This window comes from Sinocyclocheilus grahami, unplaced genomic scaffold (genome assembly GCF_001515645.1).
Source record: "Sinocyclocheilus grahami isolate Dianchi unplaced genomic scaffold, SAMN03320097.WGS_v1.1 scaffold196.1, whole genome shotgun sequence".
In the NCBI taxonomy this organism is placed as follows: Eukaryota; Metazoa; Chordata; class Actinopteri; order Cypriniformes; family Cyprinidae; genus Sinocyclocheilus; species Sinocyclocheilus grahami.
This window is the reverse complement of record NW_015505375.1, coordinates 387,298-413,196: the sequence shown is the minus strand read 5'-3', so window position 1 is coordinate 413,196 and position 25,899 is coordinate 387,298. Positions and strand designations below refer to the sequence as shown.

At 37.8% G+C, this 25,899-nt stretch overlaps 1 protein-coding gene across 1 annotated transcript; it reads right to left on the bottom strand.

Annotated features, from left to right (window-relative positions):
* On the bottom strand, positions 1–25,899 carry spag5 (sperm associated antigen 5). The gene is made up of 26 exons (XM_016285402.1): positions 25,780–25,899; positions 25,390–25,468; positions 24,987–25,029; positions 24,770–24,886; positions 22,582–24,653; positions 22,315–22,504; positions 22,108–22,224; positions 21,933–22,025; positions 21,737–21,850; positions 21,508–21,627; positions 20,111–20,203; positions 19,857–19,991; positions 17,897–17,990; positions 17,661–17,808; positions 6,371–6,545; positions 6,143–6,276; positions 5,885–6,053; positions 5,127–5,250; positions 4,696–4,782; positions 4,381–4,507; positions 2,826–2,958; positions 1,386–1,466; positions 1,065–1,214; positions 734–808; positions 162–242; positions 1–72 (listed from the first exon to the last, which is right to left on the bottom strand). Exons 3-26 carry the CDS (start codon positions 25,011–25,013, stop codon positions 1–3), a joined length of 4,728 nt encoding a protein of 1,575 aa, XP_016140888.1. The 5' UTR covers positions 25,014–25,029; positions 25,390–25,468; positions 25,780–25,899.

Genomic DNA, 25,899 nt, shown 5'->3' with positions numbered 1-25,899 from the left:
TCATTCAAGAAATTTTACAAGATTTTGTAGTTCAGGACAGCTCTTGACAAGATCAGGAATAGAAGACAATGTCTGTGAATGGAAGAAAACAGTACATTTGTTAATATTTCTCCAATACATACAGTATATTAAATATACTTTTTTTTTATTGTTCCTCTCACCTGTCTTACTCTTTCAATCATATCATCAAGCAGATGTAGTTCTCGCTCCAGTTTACTCTGGTTCATAGCATGGACCCTTTGCTACAGAACCATATTTAATTTAATTCAAAATAACATCAAAATACTACACAGTGATATTAAATGTGCACAAGTATTTTGTCTTATCACTTACAGTCCTTAAAGACATGATTTTGACAATTGACTCTTAGCAAAGAACCGCCCTCTTTAGTTACAATACTCCTAGTTACAAGCCATGTCAGACATAGCAGTTCATGCAGCACGTGAACTGATCATCTTTTCATATTTACTAGTTAAAGCACGAAATAAACATTAATGAACAGCAGAAGGTATTTTATTTCAACTACGGAATGACGTCAGTACACACCATTTTCAAGTTCAAGTCCACCAAAGTTAATCTACTCTCCTGTCTGCTTTGTTTGTCAGACAAAATGACAGGTTCGGAGTTATGATTGGTCAAATCACCCGTCAATCAAGCTCCTTTGCGAAGGGTCAATTGCTATAGGAAAACTGTGTACAACTATAACAATAATAATAATGCAGGTAAGACTTACATGTCTTTTTGCCCTCTCCAAGACCTTTGCACGATTTTCCTCGGTTTCCATTAAATTTGCCTTGAGCTTCTCAACCTAAGAACAGAATGTGTGTATGTGTGGCATTGATTACATTTTTTTTTTAAGTTTTAAAAATACACTTAAATCTAAAAAAGTTTATGAAATGTCTAAATGGGAACTGCTTAAAATAGTGAACTTACTAACATCTGATTTTGTTTTTTTTATGATCACGAGAATATGTTTTGGACAGTTTGAGAGTCAGGGGGTATACACTATTTAACAATATTGTTTAATGCCAGTTACAGAGGAAAAACTGGATGGACTGCCATACCTCTCTGAGCAGTTTGATTTTTTCATCTAATGCTTTGGCACTGGCTGCTGATTGGACACCTGTTCGGTTAAGCTCCTCCCTCAAGACCTGAGCCTCCACCTGTGCCTGCTGTTCCAGCCGACGCAAATCAGCAACTTCTCGACGCAACTCCTGTTTCACACAACAGAGCAAAGGCTAGTTAGTTATTATACAACAATCTAACAATAGCATCGACAACCACAGAAATGTATCCATCTATGATCCATCATACTAAAAATGTGTATGAAAATATAGTCAGTATTATGTCTGTGGGCAGTGACTGCACTGTGAAAGGTTACTTACACTATTCTCTGCTCTGTATTTGTGTGCCGCCTCCAAATTTTCCTCCATCTCACTGCACAGTTTCCTCAAGTTTCTTTCATCCTTACAGATGACAGAAAAAGGACTTATGTAATTACATATTTAATCCTCTTATGCTCCAAATCCTTGAGATCTAAATTAAAGAGTTTTGCCGCTGGGAAACTGACCCTGAAAATATATATGGCTTATAAACAGTGGTGTATAAAGTACCTGAAAGCCATACTCAAGTAAAAGTATGGATATCTTACCAGAAAATGACTTTGGTAGTAGTTGAAGTCACCATTTAGAATATTACTTGAGTAAAAGTCTTATCTTAAAGTATGTGAAAAAAGTATTTTTTTAATCTTAAATGTACTTAAGTATAGAGAGGAGACATGGATGCATTTAAACTGCAGTTTCAGATGCATAAATAATGTTTTGTTTTTAACATAAAACGTTGAATACTGATATTTGAAATTATTTCAAACATGACAAAATGTGAAATTAAAACTGCCAGTAGGTGACAGCAAGTGAGTGTTAATGAGTGAGTCATTGAGATTCAACCAATTCATTCAAACGACTGATTCATTCAGAAACAAAGCATTTGACTGTTAATGAGTGAATCACTGAATCATTTATTCAAACACCGCCCATTGCTCAGAGACGCAAAACAGTGCTGTGACCTTTGTTTGGAACTATTTTCGTTAGCAAAATTGAGCAAAAACAAGCAATATTATGTCTAAAATGTAAGTCACTTATTGCTTTACTGAACTTGTATAAAATTATTATTCTTCATGCTGATATCTGCAGAAAAACGGCCTACTCTTTGTGTGATATAGATTAAGTTATCTATATTAAATTATATAAATATAAAAAGCAATACAGAATCATTTTTGCCGTCTACAATTTAGAATGCCTTGAATTTTGAGTTTTAATATACTAATGAATCAACGAGCGTGCACTCTGTGTGATTTGGTGATATAGCCTACTTGATAATGTCAGATCGCACATCATTACAACAACACTTACCATATTATCGCAGAAGATATACTGTATATCGCACACCCCAGACTCGACTTGAGTGGAAAATTAAATCATCCGCGGTTGTGCGCGCACTTATTTGCACATGAGCAAAGGTGTTTTTTAGGAGCCTAACTTGCAAACGCCAGACCACCGATTCGTCAAATCTGCTTTCCTGCAGTCCGTGTTCTTCTGACTTCTGACTATTTTGTAGTAAGTAACAAATTTGCTTCGGGGAAGTGTATCGGAGTAAAAGTATACATTTTAATTAGGAAATGTAGTGGAGTAAAAGTAAAAGTTGGCTGAAATATAAAAACTCAAGTAAAGTACAGATACTCCCAAAATATACTTAAGTACTGTAACGAAGTACTATTACTTTGTTACATTACACCACTGCTTATAAACAGCGAGTTGAACATTTACCTGGGCTTTTTGCTGCAGGACCGCAGCATCCTTCTCCACCTGAGCCTGCAGTCGGTCTACATTCTGCCTCAGCTCAGAGACCTCAGGTTTGTGTCTCTGAGACGCTTCCTGCAGCGCCTCCTGCAGGCCACATCTGAAACAGCAGGTTGACAGAAAACGGAATGTTTCAGGGTAAAAAAATAAGACGGGGGTGAGGCAATAGTATGATGACTTTGTGTGTATACTACACTTTGGTTTTCCGGTAATGTTTTTAAATATAAAATCATTTTCTGCAACAAAATCTGTTTGACATGACTTTAGTAATGATTCATTTAAAACAAATTAAATTTGTTGTATACCAGTAAAAGTGGTTTGGGTCAAAATAATTGCACTCCCTTTCTGTGTTATACTCCAGGTGATTTTCATGCATGTGCAAACACTAACGAGAATCTGAATTTTAAATGACAAGCAACATTTAATTGCTTGCTTGCTGTTAGGGTTCTAGAGTTCTTTTGCAAAACAGAAAGAGTAAAATTGTTAGAACATAAAATGCAGTAATTATGAAACTAGATTTGTTGTGAAAAATCTCTCTTAGCCACATCAAACAGTACAAACACTGTCAAAAGTGTTTTGTTATTCAGTCATAGTTTTTTAATACCGAAAAGTGATGTCTCTCACTGACCAGGGGGCTATCCACAACTGATAGTGAAATTCATTATGCCTGAGCAGTCAAAGATTAATTTCGATATATTAACTTGAAAAAAATAAAAAATAAAACTGACCCCCAATTTTTTTTTTTTTCACTTAAATATGATCCAAAGATTACTTTTGCTCATAATGTCCCAAAAAAAAAACTCATACAGACAAGAACAAATTTGTTAATAAATATGAGGAAGTAAAATCCTAACTGAAAAATGATAAACATTTAGTACTTTGATGTTCAGGTATGACCTGTTCAGGTACGATTAAGATATTTGATGTTTAACTCAGATATGAAACTTGGAATCTATTTGCGTGTCATTTGTGGTTTGTGTGGTATACTCATACTACATTGAAAGGAAAAGATCACCCAAAAAGTTCAAGTTCAGTTCATCATTGCTCGTCATGACGTTCCAAACCAGTCTGACTGACTTTCTTCTGTGGAACATTTAAGATGTTCTTTTGAGATTTTTTTTTTTGGCATACAATGAAAGTTAAAAAGGCTACCAATTATTTTATTTTTTTTGTTAATGTTCTTCAAAATGTCATCTTTTGTGTTTCGGAGAAGAAAATGTCATAAGTTTCAGAATGACATAAGGATGAGTACATTTTAATTTAAAGTTAAGCAACAACCAAGTGGACAAACTACAAACAGTTCAGCTAGATGATTGGATAATACTTTATTTTAATTTCACTTCACATCTACTGTTAAACTATTTCATGCATTTTGAATGTTATATATTTATATGCATGATAGATATTAAAATGACATATTAACACATATTTAAGCCATATCTAACTCAGTTCAAACCCAGCCATTCCTTCTGTTCCCTGGCAAATGAGCATTACGGAGTATACCTGAGTTTGAGTAACTCACATGGTCTGCTTCAGAGTCTGCTGCTCCGTGTCTTTCTGGATTCTCAATTGGTCTAAGGTGAGCTGAAGATCTGAGATGGTCTCACCAAAATCAGACAACAGCTCCAACATACGGCTCCGTCTGTCCACTGAGTACACAAGAGAGTGTCTTCATAACCATCTAACTATCTATCTATATGGATTAATTATATTATTACACTCACATATAGACACAAACACAGATATAACACACACATACATATACATACATATTTGAGATTGAATCTAACGGAAGTACTAATACATGAATGTGTTTATAATTCGGTAAGGAATGTACCTTTCCCTTCTGTGTGTGTAGTTGGTGGTATTCGGGTAAAAGCACTGGTTTCACTGCCAATGCCATCTTGTTGCGCCTCCCTCTCCTCTGCAAAACATTACACAACATAAGAGGGCTGCACAGTTATGATGAATACTTCTCTATTCAATTTTCCCTTGAAGTAAGTGATCATTAAAAAATTATAATAAAAGTTTAATAGAACTGACATCAAAACTTTTGTGTGAAGCTGTATTCCATGTTCTTAAATGTACACATCCATAGTCCTATAAACTACTTCTAAGACCTTTTGAATCACCACTACATTCTCACACACGAACATGTCTGTGATTATTTACAAGTTTTGCAAGAAACCAGAAACCTTTGACACAACAGGAAAAGATCCTCAATAAATTATGCAGGATTAGAACTGCTAGCACCAAACACTAACGCACCTGAACCCTTAGGAGACTCTGTCTCAGGTTCCTGTGTCTTCATCATGGCCACCATAATAGAATCCACAAAAGAGCTGCAGGGATGTCGATGAGACTGCAATGTCTTATCAGAGTTCTCTGACTCCTGAGAAATGCAAAACAATGTTATTAATTCAGCAAAAAAGCACCTTGAATAACTATAGCATACACAATAAAACAAAACTCTAACCATTCACTGGAGTGATGTCAATTAACAACTAATTTGTACTATTCTATAACAAGTTTTTCCACTTAACAAAACCTAGAAACAAGTAAACCCAACAACATTTACTTGTTATACCTTAAAACGTTGATTTAGAAAACTAAATTAACAAAAAATTGAACTAGAAAATACCCATAAGCACATTTCAGATTTTAAACTTTCTTGTGAAATTGACCAAATTACACAAGACACTGCAAACCAGTGTTGTTACTGTTAACTAAAATTATTAAAAAATAATTTTAATTAAAATAAGGCTGAAAAAAAGATGTAAATATTCAACTTAAATTAGAAACATTGTTATGTTATGTTGTAAATTATAAAAAATAAATATTTGAAAAATATGTATATTTAAAAAAGGTTGAATATTTTAAAAACTATAATATAAAAACAACAACTAATATAAATGAGAAAAACAACAATTTCACTTTTAAATTTTGAAAACATATTGAAAACAAAAATGAAACCTTCAGTAATTCAGAGCACATAAATTACGAGAAGTGTAGTAAAGCATAGGGACCTTGGAGGTTAGAGACTCCTTTAAGATGCTCGTGAGAGAGCAAACTCTGTGGTTTAGAAGCATGACATCATTAGATGCCTGAGCCATCTGCTCTCCTTGTTCCAGCAGCATGCTGCGGGCTTTGTCTCGTGTACTGTCCAGCTCTTCCTGAAGGGACTCTTTCTCAAGCCTTAGAGAAGAGATTCCATCAGAAAAAGACTTCCATTCATTCTGATTTGTTCTAAAAAGTAACCGGGAGTAGACAGAAATATTCTGTACCGCAATTGTTCCAGCGCTAGTTTGAGGTCTTCACACTCCAAGTTTCTCTCTCTCAGGCCCTGTAAGTGGCACCGCAGCAATCGCTCACTTTCCTCCATCTGTTCCCGTGCCATTTCATTTTCTGCCTGCAAGAACTGATAGAACAAAATACATTTCTGTTATAATGGGAGTAACTGGTATTTCTAAATGTTTGTGAATGTTTTGGTGTAAAGTCTAATATCTCATCACCTCACTAATTTCTTTGGCACTGGATAGTTCAGTCTTCACTTGAGCCAGTTGTCCGAGCTGGTGGCGATGAATCTCAGCTTTAGTGTGGAGTTCTTTAATCAGGCTTTCTCTCTGCGACAGTGTGTCCTCATATTCCTCTAGCTGCTTCCTGGAAGTCTGCAGTGCTTCCTCAAGCCTGCCGAAAGAGCTGGACTCAAATGAAGGTGTAGAACCATCTCCAGGATGATCAGAAGAAATGGACAGCACCTGAGTTAAATATATGAGTGTCACAGCAAAGGGTCTGAATACTTAGGACCATGTGATATTTCAGTTTTTCTTTTTTAATAAATCTGCAAAAATGTCAACAATTCTGTGTTTTTCTGTCAATATGGGGTGCTGTGTGTACATTGAGGAAAAAATTTTACTTAAATGATTTTAGCAAATGGCTGCAATATAACAAAGAGTGAAAAATTTAAGGGGGTCTGAATACTTTCCGTACCCACTGTATATATATATATTAAAAAAGTACATTTTGTACATTTATTAATACAACAATAAACAAAAGAAGGGAGATCAAAATGTGAAGATATACTAGTTCGCTCTCTCTGTAGCTTGCTGTGCATCACACATTGACTGCTGCAACCTAAAGTAGAAAAATAAAATAATATAGAATTGCACCCTATTATGTTGCTCCAAACCAATATATTTTTTCTTGTTCATACAGTGTATATGTAGGTCAGTGTGGTCCAACGTTGTTAACTGCACTGACAAAAGAGTTAAATATTTTGCAAAATATCTTTTTGTGTGCCCTGCAGAGAAATAAATGAATGATACATGTTTATTGCAATAAATGAGTAAATAAATTAAATTTTTGGGTGAACTATTCCTTTTAAACACTATCCATTTTAGAAGGTTTCCATATAGTTGTCAACATTTATAAAATTGTGTAATATCAATAAAAGTTAAGGTCCTCTCTCAATGGTTTACCTGGTATGAGTTTAACAATTTCACATAGGCTCTGGGGAATTTCACATGATTTTTAATTATTTTTTATTTATGTTTATATTTTGGACTGATGCACTGCAACTCCCGCTGACTGCCATTAAACAGCTTGGAAGATCAAAGACTATTTTTAATATGACTCCGATTAGATTAGTCTGAAAGAAGAAAGTCATATACACATAGGATGCCCTGAGAGTGAGTAATTCATGGACTAATTTTCATTTTTGGGTGATCTAACCCTTTAAATGACTTTAGAACAGGGGTGTAAAACGAGCCCTGCAAATTCTAGTTTCAACTCTAATAAAACGCACCTGATACAGCTAATCAAGTCTTTCAGGGGCCCATTCTTCGTACACGAATTACTCTGTTAGCTGGATTTTATTATTGGAAACCTGACATGATCTTCGAAGCTGATCCTTGAGTTGCTGTCATAGCAACAGGTCCGCTAACTCAAACCTGCTCTGGAGCAGACTTATTTCACGCAGGGGCGGTTCTAAATTTGGAATCATATCACACCAAACAATTTTGTCCTGTAAACTATGCATATAAAAAAAGTAAAACATCTCCAGCAGCTAAATTTAAATCTGCGTTTGCTGGCTGGCACAGAGCCAGAGACAGAGTTTTTAAAGCACTGCACATTATAACCAATCCTATACTATTATGTTGAGTTTATGAATACAAAAACCAATCAGAGGCATTCAGATGAGTCACAGCTGAAACACGCTGTTTCGTCACTGCGCGCGCTGCCTGACTGCAATCTCTGGCTAATGATCTCATCAGGAACAACAAAGTGAAGATGTATGAATGTAAGTAATATATTAATTTTACAGTGTAAACAGCTTTAGAGATTATTATGGGAGTTTGAGAGTGCTTGAATTCACTGGACTGAAGTGAAAATGTTCTTTGATAAGTGTAAACGTTCTTTGCTCTCTTTTTGTACAATGAAAGTGTTATAGGCTAATTAGTAACTTACTATGTTTTTATTAACTTCACATTAAATACAAAGTCAGTCGTATTAAATATATTTAATGGTATGACACCATATCAGATGAATTTTTATGCAAAGTTAATAGATTAATACTATTAGGCTACTTTACTAGAGAACTAACAATCTATGAAGGTGCAAAATGCATTTACTTGCACATATTTGAGAATCGAGATATATCTTGATATATTTTGGGAATATTAAAAAAATAAAACCCCTGCTGAATAAAACATTAGACACCATTAGAAAATTTGTAATGGTTATAATGGGACTTGTATTGGTTTTTAAGGGAAACTGTAATGGACCCTGTTGATCTCTACTTGTAATTGGTTGCCTTCTATTGGTGGCTTGTTAAAACCAATAAATCCTAATGGAATATGTCCCAAAACACACTACAGAAAACCATTTTTAATGGTTTTAATGGTTAAAAATTGATGGTTTGTAATATTTGTAATGTTATTTGTTGTGGAAATGATGGTTTTATTTATTTATTTATTTTTTCAATAGAGACATAAGCCTATATCTGTTTGTGGCTGCTGTGTGTCATATGACAAGCATGAGAGCACCTTATTAAACCAGGACAAATAATTACATACATGTGACCCTGGACCACAAAACCAGTCATAAGTAGCACGGGTATATTGTATATAAATTCTGTCAACTTTTTTGGTGCATGCAATTCACAATTTACACTGTGCAACTGTCAGAAATAATTAAACTGGGATAAGTATTTTTTACAAGTTTTTAGCTAAGAACACACGTCTGTCAACTGTCTCTGGTTTAAGAGAAGCTCTGTGGCATGAAACTGTTCCCACTGGCACTAAAAACCCTCTCAGATGGGAAGCTAGTTGCTGGAACACAAGTATTTCTTATTATTATATATATATAAATTAATACCAAAGACATATGCACTCTCTCTGTCTATATTATGAAAACTGGTAAAACAAATGAAAAATACTGTAACAGTGTATTTCTGTATTTCTAATAGTAATTCCAAATTGCCATAGCCTATGTTTCTCTATTCATACAACAGCGTTTGAGTAAGTTCATTTATTCAGCAATCACAATCGCAAACAATATAGTCGAGATCTCATGACAGAACACAGACTGGTTGAGTGACACTTTCATTTAGATCGCTAAATTCCAGCTTGTGTTGTTTTGTTTGCTGGTGTTTTCAGATCATTGGCAGCGGCGCTTCCGCAATGAGGAGCGAGCGCGTGCGCATGGTTGCCAGATTGCTTAAAATAAGCAAAACACTGGGCAGGAAATGTATGCTTGTAACAGCAAAGCTCTGATTCGGGGATTTGAACTATTGATATCTGGCAACCGCAGCGTAGTAGAGGCGTGTAGAGCAGTCCGCAATAATATGTTGTCTCCTTTTTTGGACGTTCGGCGCGTTCTTTTGGGAAAGTATGCTTGAATTTGAAATATTCTATATTCGCGATATTTTCCAATTTTACATCGTCGTCAAAATTATTGCGATATTATCGCTAATATTCGATATATCACCCAGCTCTAACAGTGGCTAATATGCATTGCTAAGAACTTCATTTGGACAACTTTAAAGGCGATTTTCTCAATATTTAGATTTTTTTTGCACCCTCAGATTCCAGATATTCAAATAGTATCTCAGCCAAATATTGTCCTATCCTAACAAACCATACATCAATGGAAAGCTTATTTATTCAGTTTAGAGAATATTTATAATCTCAATTTCGAAAGATTGACCCTTATGACTGGTTCTCTCTCAAGCTTTCATGAGACATCACGGAGACATTTCTCAGTTATGGGAACGCCTTCCCTGCCAAACTTTCCTGAAGTCCTATTGGCTCACGCCAGTCTAAATGACTGGCCAATTGTTGCCAAGTATGCAAATCGCATGCAAATACCGACACGCTCGAGAGGCTGTATAAAATGCGGTACATGTGAAAATTACGTCAGAATCTTCTCCTTCACTTTGCTGAATAACCTAAGAATATGGCTTATAAACTAATACAGCTCACTTAAGGTTCGCTCATCAGAGGGCGGTGCCTGGATTGCCGCTCCTCTGCAGCGTTCAGGTGAGTATGACATTTTTCTTCAGATGCCAGATGAGTCCATCTGCCCTCTATCAGTGGTGGACCATAAAGGACTCTGGTGATGAGTTCATGCCGACAAAATGTCCGCATTCCTCACCCATCGAACCTGCAGGACATCAGCCCGGCTTCCCACGTCCCCCTTCCATGGCGGAGCGGAGAGCTGAGTGCAGATACTGGAGCTAAGGGTTCTCATGTCGCCGCAGACAACGCTGCTGCCAGGAGACGGAAGTGCGGAGAAAAGTGTAAAGGGACCCGGGAAGAGGCACCACGGCAAGCGGAGGAGCCCGCGCCGTGACTCCCGCCCGCCGTCAGCTGCCAAGTTGTCGTCCTGACAGCCCGGAGAGGAGGGAAGAGTGGCCAGCCCCCAAGTTGTCTCAAAATTTTTCAAATTTGAGTTTAATGTGTGTGGGATCATTAAAAAAATGCATACATGTGCACAAAAGAGCTCTTTCCTCCTCACTCAGTCAATGCAGCGCCGCTCGCCCCGCCTCAGAACTGTGCAGAGCTACTGCTCACACATGTTATAGCATATATATAGCAGCACTCACCGGCGCATCCAACGACCAAGCAGCTAAAGCCGCTATGTCAGTTCCTGAGCGCGTGGAAAACTATTCCGTGAATCTCGCGCTGGTTACTCGTTGTGATAGAGCGTGGGTATGCCCTTGAATTCAGACGCAGACCACACCATTTCAACGGCGTGGTGAAGTCTCTAGCATTGCCTCGAAATGCCCTGGTTCTGAGACAAGAGGTATGCAACCTGCTATAAAAAGGAGAGGTAGAACGAGTCCCTCCGAGCGAGCTGGAGAGCAGGTTTTACGTTTTATTTTATGGTGCCCACTGGGTCCGGATGCGGACCGGAGTCCGCCTATTGAGTACTCCTGCTCTATGCCCTGCCTCTCTCAAACGCTTCGTTTTCAACAAAGCCCCCTCCTTTGATAAGCGCAGTCTTCTCTGATTGGCCAGCTGACCCAGTGCATTGTGATTGGCCGTACACCACAAGCACACGTCGGAAATGTAACAGCCCTTACCATAATCGCTTCAGCTTTCAAAGTAAATATCAGAATCAGAATGAGCTTTATTGGCAGGGATGTTTACACATACGAGGAATTTGTTTTCGTGACAGAAGCTTCCACAGTGTAACAGAATGACAGTGACAGAACAAAAAAACACAGATAATAAAAAAAATAATAAAAAAAATAGAACAAGTAAATAAGGAATAAAAACATACAAATCGACAATTGTATGAACAGGTATATTATGTGCAAATTGAAATGTAGACAGTATGTGTGTTAGATAAATAAGTGTATGAGTGAATAAATGGTGTGTGTTCCACAGTTATTGTCAAGTGTTCATGAGATGGATTGCCTGAGGGAAGAAACTGTTCCTGTGTCTGGCCGTTCTGTTGCTCAGATCTCTGTAGCGTCGACTAGATGGCAACAGTTCAAAGAGGGAGTGTGGGCGTTACACGACCGAAAGCGCGTGTTATGTGACCATTCATGCAAACTGTTGCATTATGCTACATAAAACAATAAATAATATTTATTTTCCTCTTTTACTCAAAACTCACTTTGCATTAATAACTGCGTAAGCTGCATATCAATGGCTCAAGCCTCTGTTATCAGCTCTAAAATGACGTTTTGGAATTTGCAACGGAAAGGTTTGGGATGAGGTGCGTAAAAATATTAGTTCAACCCACACAAGATTTCAGGACGGAAACATGTCAAATGTCTTGAAACAAATGATCTGAACAATGTCTTGATGTGTGGTTGGGACTCCAGGCCGTTAAAATTATTAGAGAAATAATGCACTCCCAGAGGTGGTTATGTGGCCACGACTATATGGTATGGTCTTTCTGGGCCTGGTGCTTTTTTCCTTTTCTGCTCCCGGAAGACCTGGCGCACCTTGTCTTTCTCTTTCAGACTTTTCCACACTGATGCTGAGTCACTGACACTGATATCAAGAGTTACGACAAGTTAATAATGTCGTTAGTTTTACCATCAGTTCAAGCCCGAAAGGGCAACAGAGTCGCGTGACAGACACAGTGATGATGCAGTACACAAGCCCCGGTTAAGACAGCTGACATGCTATGATTTCTGACAGGCAGTTCACTGCTGTGATGTGACCCTGTTCCCCTCATACATACACACACACACACACACACACACGACGCGTTACTCTGCGCTGCGCAAAACTCCGCATTTGAACAGTCAATAGCAAATACTTAAACTAATAACAAAACATACTTCCAGTCGCTGATTCAGAAGCGCCAGATTGTCATAGCAAAGTCGGAATTGACCCCTTTTTTTTTTTTAAATAGCCTTTGTGCACAGTCAGCCTTGTACTGGCTGTCATAGTCAAATCATAGTTTCAAATATTGATATATTTGAAAACTACAATGAATGTGTGTTGAAGTAGAGTTGGAACTACACTCTCCAGAAACTGAGTTTTATACCCTGCTCTGGAATCACACTTTTAAAATTAGGCTCTTTCATACAGTATATCCAGGTTTTTCAAGAAAGTGGTAACTCCAGATCTTCAATGGATCTTGACGAGGGAATAACAATGCAAGGCTTGAAATTGCGACTATTTTGATCGCATATGCTCCAGAAATTGAATCTGTGCGACCTCAAAATATATTTGGGAGCATTTGTGCGAGTGCATATAATTGTTGTCATTCTATGAAACGTTAGGCTACATAACCAATTAAACTTCATCTTTACATTCTTAACTTTAATGCAGATTTTAGATTGGTTAATATTAGCTGTCAATCACCCAGTCACTGCTTTCCGCTGTCAGGTGACAGGGAGCTAACTACCGCGGGGAATGTAAAGGGCTGAAGAAGAGAGAAAATAAAAAAAGAAACACTGACAGATTTATTTTGTGAACCACCTAAAGTTGCAAATAATGGTGCTGGTGATAGCGATCATGTGGTGAATGTTGATCCACCAGCCGAATAGAAGGCGTACAGTTTTCGGAGAGAGTGGTTGAAAGACTTCTAGTGGCTCCGCTATGAAAATGGTTCTATGCACTGTGTTCACTGTAAAGCCTGTGGGACGGAGTTTGCAGGTAACAGCGTTCGCCACCGAATCTACACATTTCGTAATTGTTGTTTTACGATGTGCGGTTTGACATTATCGAGTATATTGCAAACTACAAACAAAATACACCTACAGAGAGTGCACGCATACATGACGTGAAGTCTATTAGGTTAGATTAGTGCACGTGCGCATTTAGAGTGCGTTCTTTCACGGCATGATTCAGTCTATTCAAATGCATCACAAAATTCTAGATATGGGGCCTTTACATCATTTCATATCATTCAGGGGTAGGCAAAATGTCCTGCAGAGTTTAGCTCCAACCCTGAAAAAAAACCTCACTTGTCTGTAGCCTTAGTAATCCTGAAGACCTTGATTAGCTTGTTCAGGTGTGTTTGATTAGGGTTACAGCGGCACTCCGACGTTGCTTATCCCTGATATAGTTCATCAATATCACAAGAAGAGTTCAGGGGTAGGCAACGTTTCAGGGGTAGGCAAAATGTCCTGCAGAGTTTAGCTCCAACCCTGAAAAAAAACCTCACTTGTCTGTAGCCTTAGTAATCCTGAAGACCTTGATTAGCTTGTTCAGGTGTGTTTGATTAGGGTTAGAGCTAAACTCTGCAGTACAGCGGCACTTCAACGTTGCCTATCCCTGATACAGTTAAACAATATCACAATAAGAGTGCCGTTTCCTCCAAAAATCAGCCTGCTTACAAATGTGATATTGATTTTAAACAACTGTTCAATAAAAAAAAGTATTTAATATTAAGAGACTTACGGTTTAGACACTATATTTCCTCTTTTTGTTCTATTTCGCCAACAAAAATAATTCCAAGCACAGTCACAGCGCTGTTTTGCGTCTCTGAGCAACATGAGGGGGTTTTCGTTCCTGAATGAATCATTCCTCAATTTTTTTCTTTTCAATCACAATGACTTACTTATTAACAGTGACTTGCTGCCACCTGCTGGCGGTTTTAATTTCACATTCAAAGTTTCAAATATCAGTATTCAACGTTTTAGGTTTACAATATTAAAATATTATTTATGCATGTGTAACTGCAGGCTAAATGCATTCATGTCCTGCATTAATCAGTGTGTAAATGCATCTAAATGCCATTTCAGATGCAGCTTCTGTGTTTCCTCTGCATTGCAAAGATGAAATTTGTTGATTGATAATTTCATTTGCTTGATAACAGCCCAAATGTCTTATTATAATTGACTGATTAAATATAAGAATTTGACTCAAATGATAATGCACACTTTTAGAAAAAATGGCTTTAAGGTAAAAATGACCATAAAAGGTAAAAATCTATTTAAACTTATTGGAAAAGATAAATTTCTGTCACTGCTGTGAACTGACCACCAAACAGAATATGAATATTAAAAATTTTAGGAGTCAGCTGTCCACTGTAGTCCTTAAGATATCAGCACAGTAACACTCAGTCAAATTATTGTTATCGATCAAATCCCAGAAAATATCGAGATATATTTTTTTGTCAATATCTCACACCCCTAGCTGCCAGTCGTTCGGTGCAACTTGCAGAGCTGAATGTAAAATTTAACAGCGCATACACCATCCTAACCCTCGGCAAAGAAGAGCTTAACATTGCTACCAAGTAAAAAAGTTAATTTCGAGCCCTGCGATGAGAAATATCTTTGGTCACACTTTATTTTGAAAACCTGTTCTCACTGTTACCTAACTATTAATTAACTATTAATTAGCTACTAACCTATTATCTATGGCTTTTTGGGTTAATAAAGGTGACATATCATGAAAATCGGACTTTTCCAGGTTTTAAGTACTATAATCAGGTCCCTGGTGCATCTACCAACCAAGGAAACGTGAAAAAGATTAACCCAATCACTTTGTTTTGGTAAGCCTTTTTCTGCAAGCCTCTGAGAAAACGAGCGCGTCTGATTTCGCACCCTTGGTGACGTGGCAAAGGGATCTCATTATAATATTACCGCCCCTTAATCTATAAGAGTTTCCACCCACGGCGCCGTCATTTTGATTTTGCAAGCGACAACGGTGTACCAGTTCTAATGCCATGGCGAAAGTTTGAGCAAAACATGCTAACTGTTCTGTCTTTGGCTGCACAGACGAGCACAGAACACTATTTAGAGTCCCAGCCTCAGAGGAGACAAGAGAGCAGTGGATTTATTGATCTATTTAGGCTACTGTATATTGCTGCTGCCACACAGATCTAAAATAAACAAGCGATATATTTCCCAGCTGTTTACCTTCACAGACATAACCGACTGTTTTTGTAACTCGTGTGTTTTTAACTTAAACTTAGTACTCGCGTGCTGTGACAGCAGCTTTCTGTCCATGTGCTTCGGATGTGTGCACTCAGAAAACCTTATATCTGAAGTTTAAACTCATATGGTTTAAATCTCATGATTTCAGCACGATAAACATGATAATCAGAACCAAAACAGATGTTTTTAGCAGATACCAGCTGTAAAGGCACAGCTCTATTCTGGAAAAGGGGGCGGGGAGCAGCAGCTCATTTGCATTTGAAGACATTTGCATTTTAAAAACAGCGTGTTTCTGCTTCCACTCAAAATAGGCATTTTCAAAATTATATAATAAATGATCTGTTATCTATGTTATTGTGTACCAGAGACTTATATTACATATTGTAAAAACGGGCATAAAATGTCACCTTTAAGTTTAGGTATGGGTTAGGATTATAGGTCGACCGATGTATCGGTTTTGCCGATTAATTGGCACCGATAGTTGATTGCTGGAACAATATCGGCAAAAATCCATGCCGATAGTTTTCCAGGTTGCAACCATTGCTGGAGCGGCTGAGAAGGGTCTGCTGTCATTATACAGTGCGAGAGCCGCCTCTAGTGGTTAAAATCACTGACAGCACGTGCTATTTGTTTAGACACGTGATACTGCACGCTGAACAGAGCGGGAAACTTCAGACGCAGATTTAAATGCAGCCGACAGAAAATCCTACCGCGCCACAGAGCGCCATTCACATAGTTTTCCATTAAATTACATTATATTTGTCCCGAATCGTTGTTAATGTACATGACGAATTGTGTATTTTGTGTATTGTGCATTTTCAGCAAAACGTTTGTCTTTATGTGTCTCTAATGAAGTCTGTGTGCTTCATTTATAGAGCTATAATATAGGTCGCGCTTTCTCTTTCCATTTGCTCCGTTTTTTAAACACCGAACCTCAAACTCATCTATGCCAAATTGTTCATTCTTGAAGTAAACTTGTGTCCGTTTGGTGATTAATAAACAGTTTTAGACCGCTGCTCGAGTTGAACGAGACACGTCCGGAGTGTGTGTGATACCGGTGAGTTCTCCTAGTCTTAGCGCTGCGCTTTTATTTTGATTAGATAATCATCAAGTGTTCAAGAATAGAAGCAGTTCAAGTGTGAGAGTATACATACAATATCCATATGTATATAATTCTAATGCTATAGCCTTTGTATATATATTTAAAGATGTGCATCTTTAAGCATGACAGTTAAAATGAAATGGTAACACTTTAAAATAAGAGTCCATTTGTAGCATTAAGATTAATGAAAGCTGTGTAAGTAGTATTGTTCCTTGTTAGAGTGTGTTAATTTCAACATTTACTATTATTATTATTATTTTTACTACTACTACTAGTATGGTTCAGTACTGTTTTTGTTAATAAAGCACTATTTTAGTTTTTGTTCAGTATAAATTTTAAAACCATCAGTTAATTAATCGGTATCGGCCAGTGTGGTCCAACCTAGCTATCGGTATCGGCAAAATCCACTATCAGTCGACCTCTAGTTAAAATTAAGGATCTAAAATATGGTCAGGCAGAACAAGGCATTAATATGTGCTTTATAAGTACTAATTAATAGCCAATACACTAGTAATATGCATGCTAATAAGCAACTAGTTAATAGTGATAATTAGTCCCTAAACTGAAATGTTACCATGGCTTCATTTTTACTTTGTTTTTGATTATTTGAATGCTTGTTTTGGTTTATTTTCATAAGCATTATCATTTACATTTTTCTTGAGGCACTGACACCCTGATTGAGAACCACTGTTCTAGATTCTCGTACGAATAAATAGAATATAAATTATTCTAGCTCAAAACTCTAAATTGGTGTATGCCTAAATTAATGGATGTAATTCAGTCATCCAAAAAGCAATATTAAATCAATTGATTTTCAAAAAGCAAACTCCACAAGTGGATTTCTGCATACTTGCTGGTTTCAGAGGCTAGGGTCTGTTCTAGGAAGGCGTAAGAGGCCAATGAAGATGTGACAGTGGCTGAGAGCTCAGTGCCACTCCTCTGCAGCTGAAAGCGCTCCTCTTCTGCCTGAATCAGCTGCTCCCTCAGCACTGACATCTCTGAACAAACACACACAGCAGAATCAAGAAAAAGCTCTCCTTTGACCACACAGGGAATAAGTCAATTCAAAGTAAATCACTGTCACACCTGAAGTCATAATGGTCTGCTGCATGTTCAAGTCTGAAATCTGTTGACTGGCATCTTGCAAGCTTGATCTCATGTGCTCTAGCTCATTTTCCATCTGGGGATTAATGGAAACGGCGATTAAAAAAAAAAAGACAGATTGCATCTAAAGTAAATGCATAAAGAGATTAAAGGAGTCACATCATAGATTTTCCTGTCTCTTTTTTTAAATGAAATAGTTTCATGGGTGATGAAGATACACTAACATTCACAACTTTAGACAGGCAACAAAAATACAGCATTTTCGCATATCAGTTTAACTGTCTAGCCTGAACTTAAAATAATAATAATAATAATAGATTCCTGCAAACCCAATCCAAGGCATTTAAATATTTGGTTTGAAATGCAAACCACTTAAAGGGATAGATCACCCAAATATGAAATTTATCCCGTGATTTATTCACCCCCAAGCCATCCTATGTGTATATGACTTTCTTCTTTCAGACGAATACAATCAAGAGTTATTTAAAAAAATGTCCTGGTTCTTCCAATCTTTATAATGGCAGTGAATGGCTGTTGATATTCAACAGTGCAATAGAAGTGCAATAAGGTGCATCCATCATAAAAAAGTATCTCACATGGCTCTGGGGGGTTAATAAAAGGTTCCGTTTCTTACAAAAACTCGAACTGATGAATTTTTGTAGGAAAAATATCCATATTTAAATCATAAGCCTTAATCTCTAGCTTCCACAAACTGTCGTACACGTGTTCACGAGACAGTGGCATTCCAGCGGATGACGTAGGACATATGCGTAGCGTGGTGAGAAGTGACAAACGCAGAAGCACATTTTGATTTAAGCTCGTGTAAACAAAACTTGGTTCTCGCAAGATTGGCATATTCTCACTGGCGCTTACGCTACGCCTCTGTCCTATGGCATCCACTGAAATGCCACTCTCTCTTATAACATTGATTGTATTCTTCTGAAAGAAGAAAGTCATACACACCTAGGATGGCTTGAGGGCGAGTAATTTTCATTTTTGGGTGAACTATCAGTTTAACTGTAAAATCTTAAAATGCAATTGCAGACACATAATATGATTCAATGCAGCAAGTTTACATTTTGCTGCACCTTTCCATGCTGATCTCTACTCTTTATTTTATTGTCTTTTTGGCATTGTTTTGAAGTCATCATTACCACATAACAAGTGAACCAGATATTGATCAAACTGCCTTTACAAACATATCTAATTTCATCACTCCAGTGTGGACAGTCAATCCTAAAGAAAAACTAATTGGATTTATGTACTGTAAGGCTGCACAACATCAATCTCTTAATATTGCAAATTACCATAAGCATATTGTCAGAAATAAGACTTTAATTCACTAATCTACAGAATTTTATAAAGATACAGAGAAAAGTATAGAGTAGACAAAATTGTCATGTACACACCAATGACATGAGACAAGCAAGCAGCTGTGATGTGAGTATAAAGTGAAGAATTAGCAACTACAGAGATGGAGTCACGTCAGCAAAATTGGCCACAATTTTCACATGCAAAAACAGATTTCTCACAAATCACACACTATGTCACTTTCAATCCAGGTATCTCTCTCTTGGTCAAAGTGGTGAATCTGAGTGGGGCAATCTTTTGCCCTCACATGAAATTCAGATTGCATGAATTCCTATTAAAATTACTGGGGTTTTTTTTGGCAACAATGGTAAATGTGAACGCACTTTGACATGCAATATCTGGTCGAAATGAAGTCTCAGTCGATTTTGGTCTGATTTTAAAATAAAAAATAACATCACTGGATCTGTTTCTCACAAATTCTGTCTGTTCTTCAGACAGAATTTGTAAGCTATTATATGGCTTCACAAGAATTTTTTCTTACAGTTTTTTGGGTTCCTTTAAGGTTTGACAGACATGGAACTGAGAATTAATAAATAATAAGAGAAGTTAATTTCAGTGGTAAATGTCTAACCAGATCTCTCTCTTCCATGGCTCTGACTCTCATTTCCAGATGCTGCTTGCTGCTCTCCACGGCAGTTGTAGTCCTCTGATGGAGCTGGTGAAGCACTGGGTTTATCTTCTGAATCAGCTCTTGAGCCTTTCTCAGCTTCCCATTGAGGAAAGGGGGAAAATTGTTATTTTGCTCCTTAAAGACTGAGTTAGCAAAATTTAGAATGCTATTTTTATTTCAGTATCTAAACACTGCACACTGATGTGAAGTCTTACCTCCGCTAACAAGCTCATGTGATCTTCTTGCTTCCTTCTCAAATGGTCATTTGCTGCACTGATGGATTCCATGTATGACTTGCTTAGTTCAACCTTGGAGAGGTTACACAACTCACTCAGAATACAAGGACGTTGCACACACAGTCAAGCAAGCCTTCACTTTTAGGCTGATGATACACGGGGCAACTTTTTGAGCAATTTTGCCGGGCAATTTTTTTGAACATTTCCACTGAAAATGGGTAACAAATTTCTATCTGGATACTTTAGATCGGTCGTGGGCCCTGTGTCTCATCTGGTTGCTCATTGACGGCAACAATAAAGGTGACATATCATGAAAATCTGACTTTTCCAGGTTTTAAGTACTATAATCAGGTCCCCGGTGCATCTACCAATCAAGGAAACGTGAAAAAGTTTAACTCAGTAACTTAGTTTTTGATAAGCTTTTTTCTGCAAGCGTCTGAAAAAACGAGCGCGTCTGATCTCGCTCCCCTAGTGATGTTGCAAAGGGATCTCACTGTAATATTACCGCCCCTTAATCTGTAAGTTTCCACCCACAGCACCATCATTTTGATTTCGCAAGCGACAACGATGTACCAGTTCTAATTCTAGTTTGAGCAAAACATGCTAACTGTTCTGCCTTTGGCTGCACAGACGAGCACAGAACACTATTTAGATTCCCAGCCTCAGAGGAGATAACAGAGCAGTGGATTTATTGATTTACTGTATATTGCTGCTGCCACAGATCTAAAATAAACATGCGATTTATTTCTCAGCTGTTGACCTTCACAGTCACACCCGACTGTTTTTGTAACTCATGTGTGTTTTTAACAAACTTGTGTGCGAATCAGAACTTAGTTTAGTACTCACATGCTGTGACAGCCACTTTCTGTCCGTGTGCTCTGGATGTGTGCACTCAGAAAACCGTATATCAGAAGTTTAAACTAATATGGTTTAAAACGCATGATTTCAGCTCGATAAACATGATAATCAGAACCACAAGAGTTGTTTTTAGTAGGTATGAACCGTAATGGCGCAGCTCTAATCTGGAAAAGGGGGCAGGGAGCAGCAGCTCATTTGCATTTAAAGAGACAGGCCCGAAAAACAGCGTGTTTCTGCTTCCACTCAAAATAGGCATTTTCAAAATGATATAATAAATGATCTGTGGGGTATTTTGAGCTAAAACTCCACAGTTACATTCTGGGGACCCCTCAGACTTATATTACATATTATAAAAAGAGGCGTAATGTGTTACCTTTAACTAAAGTTGCCCGGCAACATTGCTCAAAAAGTTGCCCCATGTATCATTAGCCTTAGAGTGTCTGTGGTCACTATTAAGCTAGTGGGAAAATTATATTATCATGTAAATTGATGTAGGGATGCAAGCAATATGAGCAGACCAGTGATGGGTAAGCCAGTTTGAGGGCTGACATCAGTTCCTGTTGAGACCCAACAGTGTGCTCTAGTTCTGCCACCTGAGCAGCATGATAGTCCCTCAACTGCTGCGTTACATTGAAGGCCTGCACACAAAGACAAATGAATAGGATAAGAGGCAAAGATCAATAAGACATTAATAAAAACATCTTGTGTTCCTAAGCTTCAGCAAAACCAATAAAAATGTCTTCCAACCGCTTCCTTCTCCTCTAGAGCCTTGTCCACGCGATGCCTCATATCTTTCATCTTTTGCTCCATCCTCTGAAGCGTTTCCTTGTACCTCCCATAAAGAGACTTCATCTGACTGACCTACATAACACAGACTTTTTATGAGATGTGATTTGACAAATATCTTCTATGAAGCTTATGAAATACATAAGCAGTGACTTACCTGTCTAGATAAAGTTTCTTGATCAACATTAACAGTATTTCCAATCTGTTGCATCTTGAAGATGACATCCTCTGTGCTAGACTTAAAAGAATCCTATAGAAGAATGATAATATTTTAGGCCTGTAAAATTGAAAAATGCAAATGTAACTTAAAAAAATTATAGGGCGTCTCTCACCATCCCAATCCTCATTGGTTTAATGCTGTTATATAAACTGTGAAGAACCTCCTGATCATGCTCAAGACTCTGAAGTCGCTCCAGGGCAGTGCCATACAAATCTTTATATGTCCCATTCTGGAGAATAAAGACAAGATAAAGAAAATCAATACTAGACATATTCAGAGTTTTTCTTCCAAAAAGGTGTCTGTGGAGCTGGGTTGTCACCTGTCTGAGCTCAGTGTGGTCTGTCTGGATGAGTTTCTCTCTGAGATCTGATGGAGAAGTGTTTTTGCTCGAATTATGAGCCCGTGCAGAAGTGAGCTGCTGGGAAAGAACCTCCACCATGATGAGCGTAGAAGTCAATCTCTGCTCCAACTCTGATCTAGACAGATGCTCCATATTTCCAGGCATCAGGCTTCAAAGAGGGATTCATAAAGAAACAATGTAGATCACATCAACAGAGAGACAACAATTCATGCTTATCTTACTTACTTCCATAGCACAGAGTCAGTGTAAGTGCTGGCATCAGAAACATCAACCTTGACAACCTCCTTTAAAATTTCTACCGCTGCTGAAGTATTAACGCTCCGCTCCATCCGCTGAACCGGGGTGCTCCAGACACAAGCGCTACGCATTACTACTGGAGAAGTGCTCACTAAAGCACTGTGGTGATTCACTGGTGCTGAAGTAGGCACAACCATCTTCCCTGACACAACCATCAACAATTCAGCCATCTGTCTGAGCTGTTCCTGCAGAGGCCCATTACCCAAAAGTGGAGGGGCATTCAACAACTTCTGATTGTCTTCAGAAGCCATTTTAGGTTTTACATCCTTTGTCTTGTGTGGGTCTTGAGGAAGAGGTGTATAGCTAAATGCATTAGCCAAGGATGTGGAGTTCAACAGTGGAGGAGGCATTGGACTCTCCGGGAGCTCAGGCCACAAATGGCTCATTGGGTTCTCAGCTGTGCGGTCATGTAACACACTCCTGCTTAGGGTGGGCGTCTTTGGAGTGCAGGAACCTGTTAGAGCAATAGCACTAGGAAGATCCTGATTAACAGAGACAACTTCACCAGATCTATCACAGAACCGCATAACTTCGATCTCTGGGGGGATCTCCTCATCCTTCAAACCCAGTGTCTTATCTTTGAGAATGCTGGTTTCCAAGCCAACATTTTCAATAAAGGCAACTTGAGGAGAAAGGTTTTCCTCAAAATATGAAACTGCCTCTTTCCTTTCCGGCAGAAACTGTTCATCACAGTATCCCTCCACATCCTTTCTAGTCATGACAGAAGATTCATCCTTGGGCACCTTGTATTTTTCATCACTGTTGCTTAATTGTACAACATCCGAACTTTCTATATTATTTTTACCATTTAATACTGACAAATGTTGGTTTGACTTCTGGTTAGCAACTATCTTTGATGCTTCTGTTTCACAGCATAAGACAGATTCATACATTTTCTGTGTATTGTTTCCAAGAGGTGATGTTAAACCTCCAACTGTATTTCCAGGCTTTTTCAAAAGACTTGGTGAGAAAAGCTGTGACTTGGAACAGACCCCATTTTCAGTAGTCAACATATTTAGGACCAGTGGCTTTTCCTTAGCATGGCAGTAAATATGGTCAACATGCTTCCTTCCTGGTGTCAAATAAGCAAAGCTTTGGCCATCATTTTCACTGGTGTCATTTAAACAAGACGGACTTTGTTCTTCAGCAAGATTGTCCATAAGCACAGACATTTTTGACACGTTGGATAGATCAGCAATTTCTATTTCAACTCCAGAACAACACAAGCCTTTAAAAGTGATTTCTCCTTCTTCACTAGATACACCATGACATCCTTCAGAGAGATCAGCTTGATCATGATTCTTTAGGTTCACTGTATTTTTCGGGGTACACTGAATACCTACAATGTGTGCAACATTTGACTGAGAGGCGTCATCTGCATCAACTGTACTGATGGTGCTACTATCTTCACACAAAGACTTCCAATTACAGTAAGAATGACCCAGAGGTTGACTGCTTACTGATACAGCCTCTGTGCCCACTTTAGAAATGGGAGTATTTTTACATTGTGAGTGATTTCCTGATGCTAGATCCTTTATGAGAATGGATTTATCAGAGATAGCGGAGTTATTGGAAACCTGAACCTCTCCACCTAAGCACATGAGGGATTTGAATGTGACATTTCCCAGCTCATAGATGGAAACTTCTTCCTCCTGACACAAAATAGATGAAGCATCCAGCCCAGTAGATCTGCTCCTATAATAGTATGGATGATCAACATGCTCTTCAGGGGGTTGATTATCTTCTGTGCTGTCAGGTTCAATGGTTTCATTTGGGTCACTCTGAAGTGGGTCATTATCCTCAAGAACCAGACGCCTGATGAGAACAGACTCTTCTGACATTACAGGTTCATCCTCAACTACGACTTCTCTTTCAAGACACACAAAGGATTTTAATATGACATCTTGATGTTCATCAGTGGCATCCACAGCTTTCCCATCACTATGGATGTCTGTTGTGATAGTTAAGCTTGATGGGTTTTCACCAGGGACAACTTCATGCTGGTGGAAAACAAAATATCTCAGCGGAGGTCAAAGTAACAGCAAAATTCCGTATATATTTTCCATATGACCTTGAAATCACAGAAAGTTAAAAAGACAAAGTGATGTTTCCATACCTTTGTTTTAGGGTCCTTCTCATGCATCGATGCATGCTTAAGCATTAGAGTTGGACTGTCCTGCAAATTCAGCAGTTCATTCTGTACATCTCTGAGTGGAACTCTATCTGATCTGGGCTGAGAAAGGCATAAACCTTTATGATTAGAGCTCAAACTGTCAGATAGTAGGAACAACACTTATTTCTAGTTATAATATGCATGGATGTGAAGTACTTACGTTTGACAATCCATGAACAGATGACATGTTTTTAGATTAATATCTGCAATCACAAACAAGAGTTAATGGAGGTGATTTTAAATACATTTGATTTACTGCAATATTATGCAACTTTAACTAACGTGTAACGTTACACTTTTTAAAAAAGCATCAAAATTAGGTAACATTTCATAATTTTACATCATGTATAAATCAGCATCTTTCAACTGTAATGTTGCTTTCATTTTCAAAAAGATTTTGATAAATACATAAATAGGCTCTATATAACGTAAACAACACTAATCATAATAATAAATAGGTGTTGAAGAAAAGTTCGATATATGTTAATAAAAAGAGAAAGCAAAATGCTGCCTGCGTTCAAATACATTACAGTTATTTGTAAAATGATATATCCATTTCTCACACATCTGCTTAGAAACTGTTGAGATCAGGTCCACTTCTCCACAGAAAGTAAAAATGTACGTAGTTTTGCTGTTTAATATCTTCGAAAATATAACATAACTGTAAGACATAAAAGTCACTGCTTGCATCCTCTCAAGAAATGTCAACTTTGTTGGTGTCTCAACGCCCAGCCAGCTGCCTGTCTTCACGACATTTTAGACATCACAGACACATAGCAAATGTTGCTTAAATATTGTTTAGACTGGTAACGTTATGCGACGTGATAAGTTCTAAAACACAGTCTTTATTCATTGAGACTTATTGAGAGTAAATTGAACAACGGCATCGCCAAACCCAAAACATTATTAATGATTTAATTTATATTAAAGTGTGTTCCTTCTTTAATCCTTACCTTTACGTCTCATAGGCGCTTTTCTGAACTTCACTGTTTATTTTAATCCGTACCTGAATACTGTAAGAACAAGCGATGTCGGCTTAACCGCCACTTGCAAGTTCAAAATAAAACGCACAA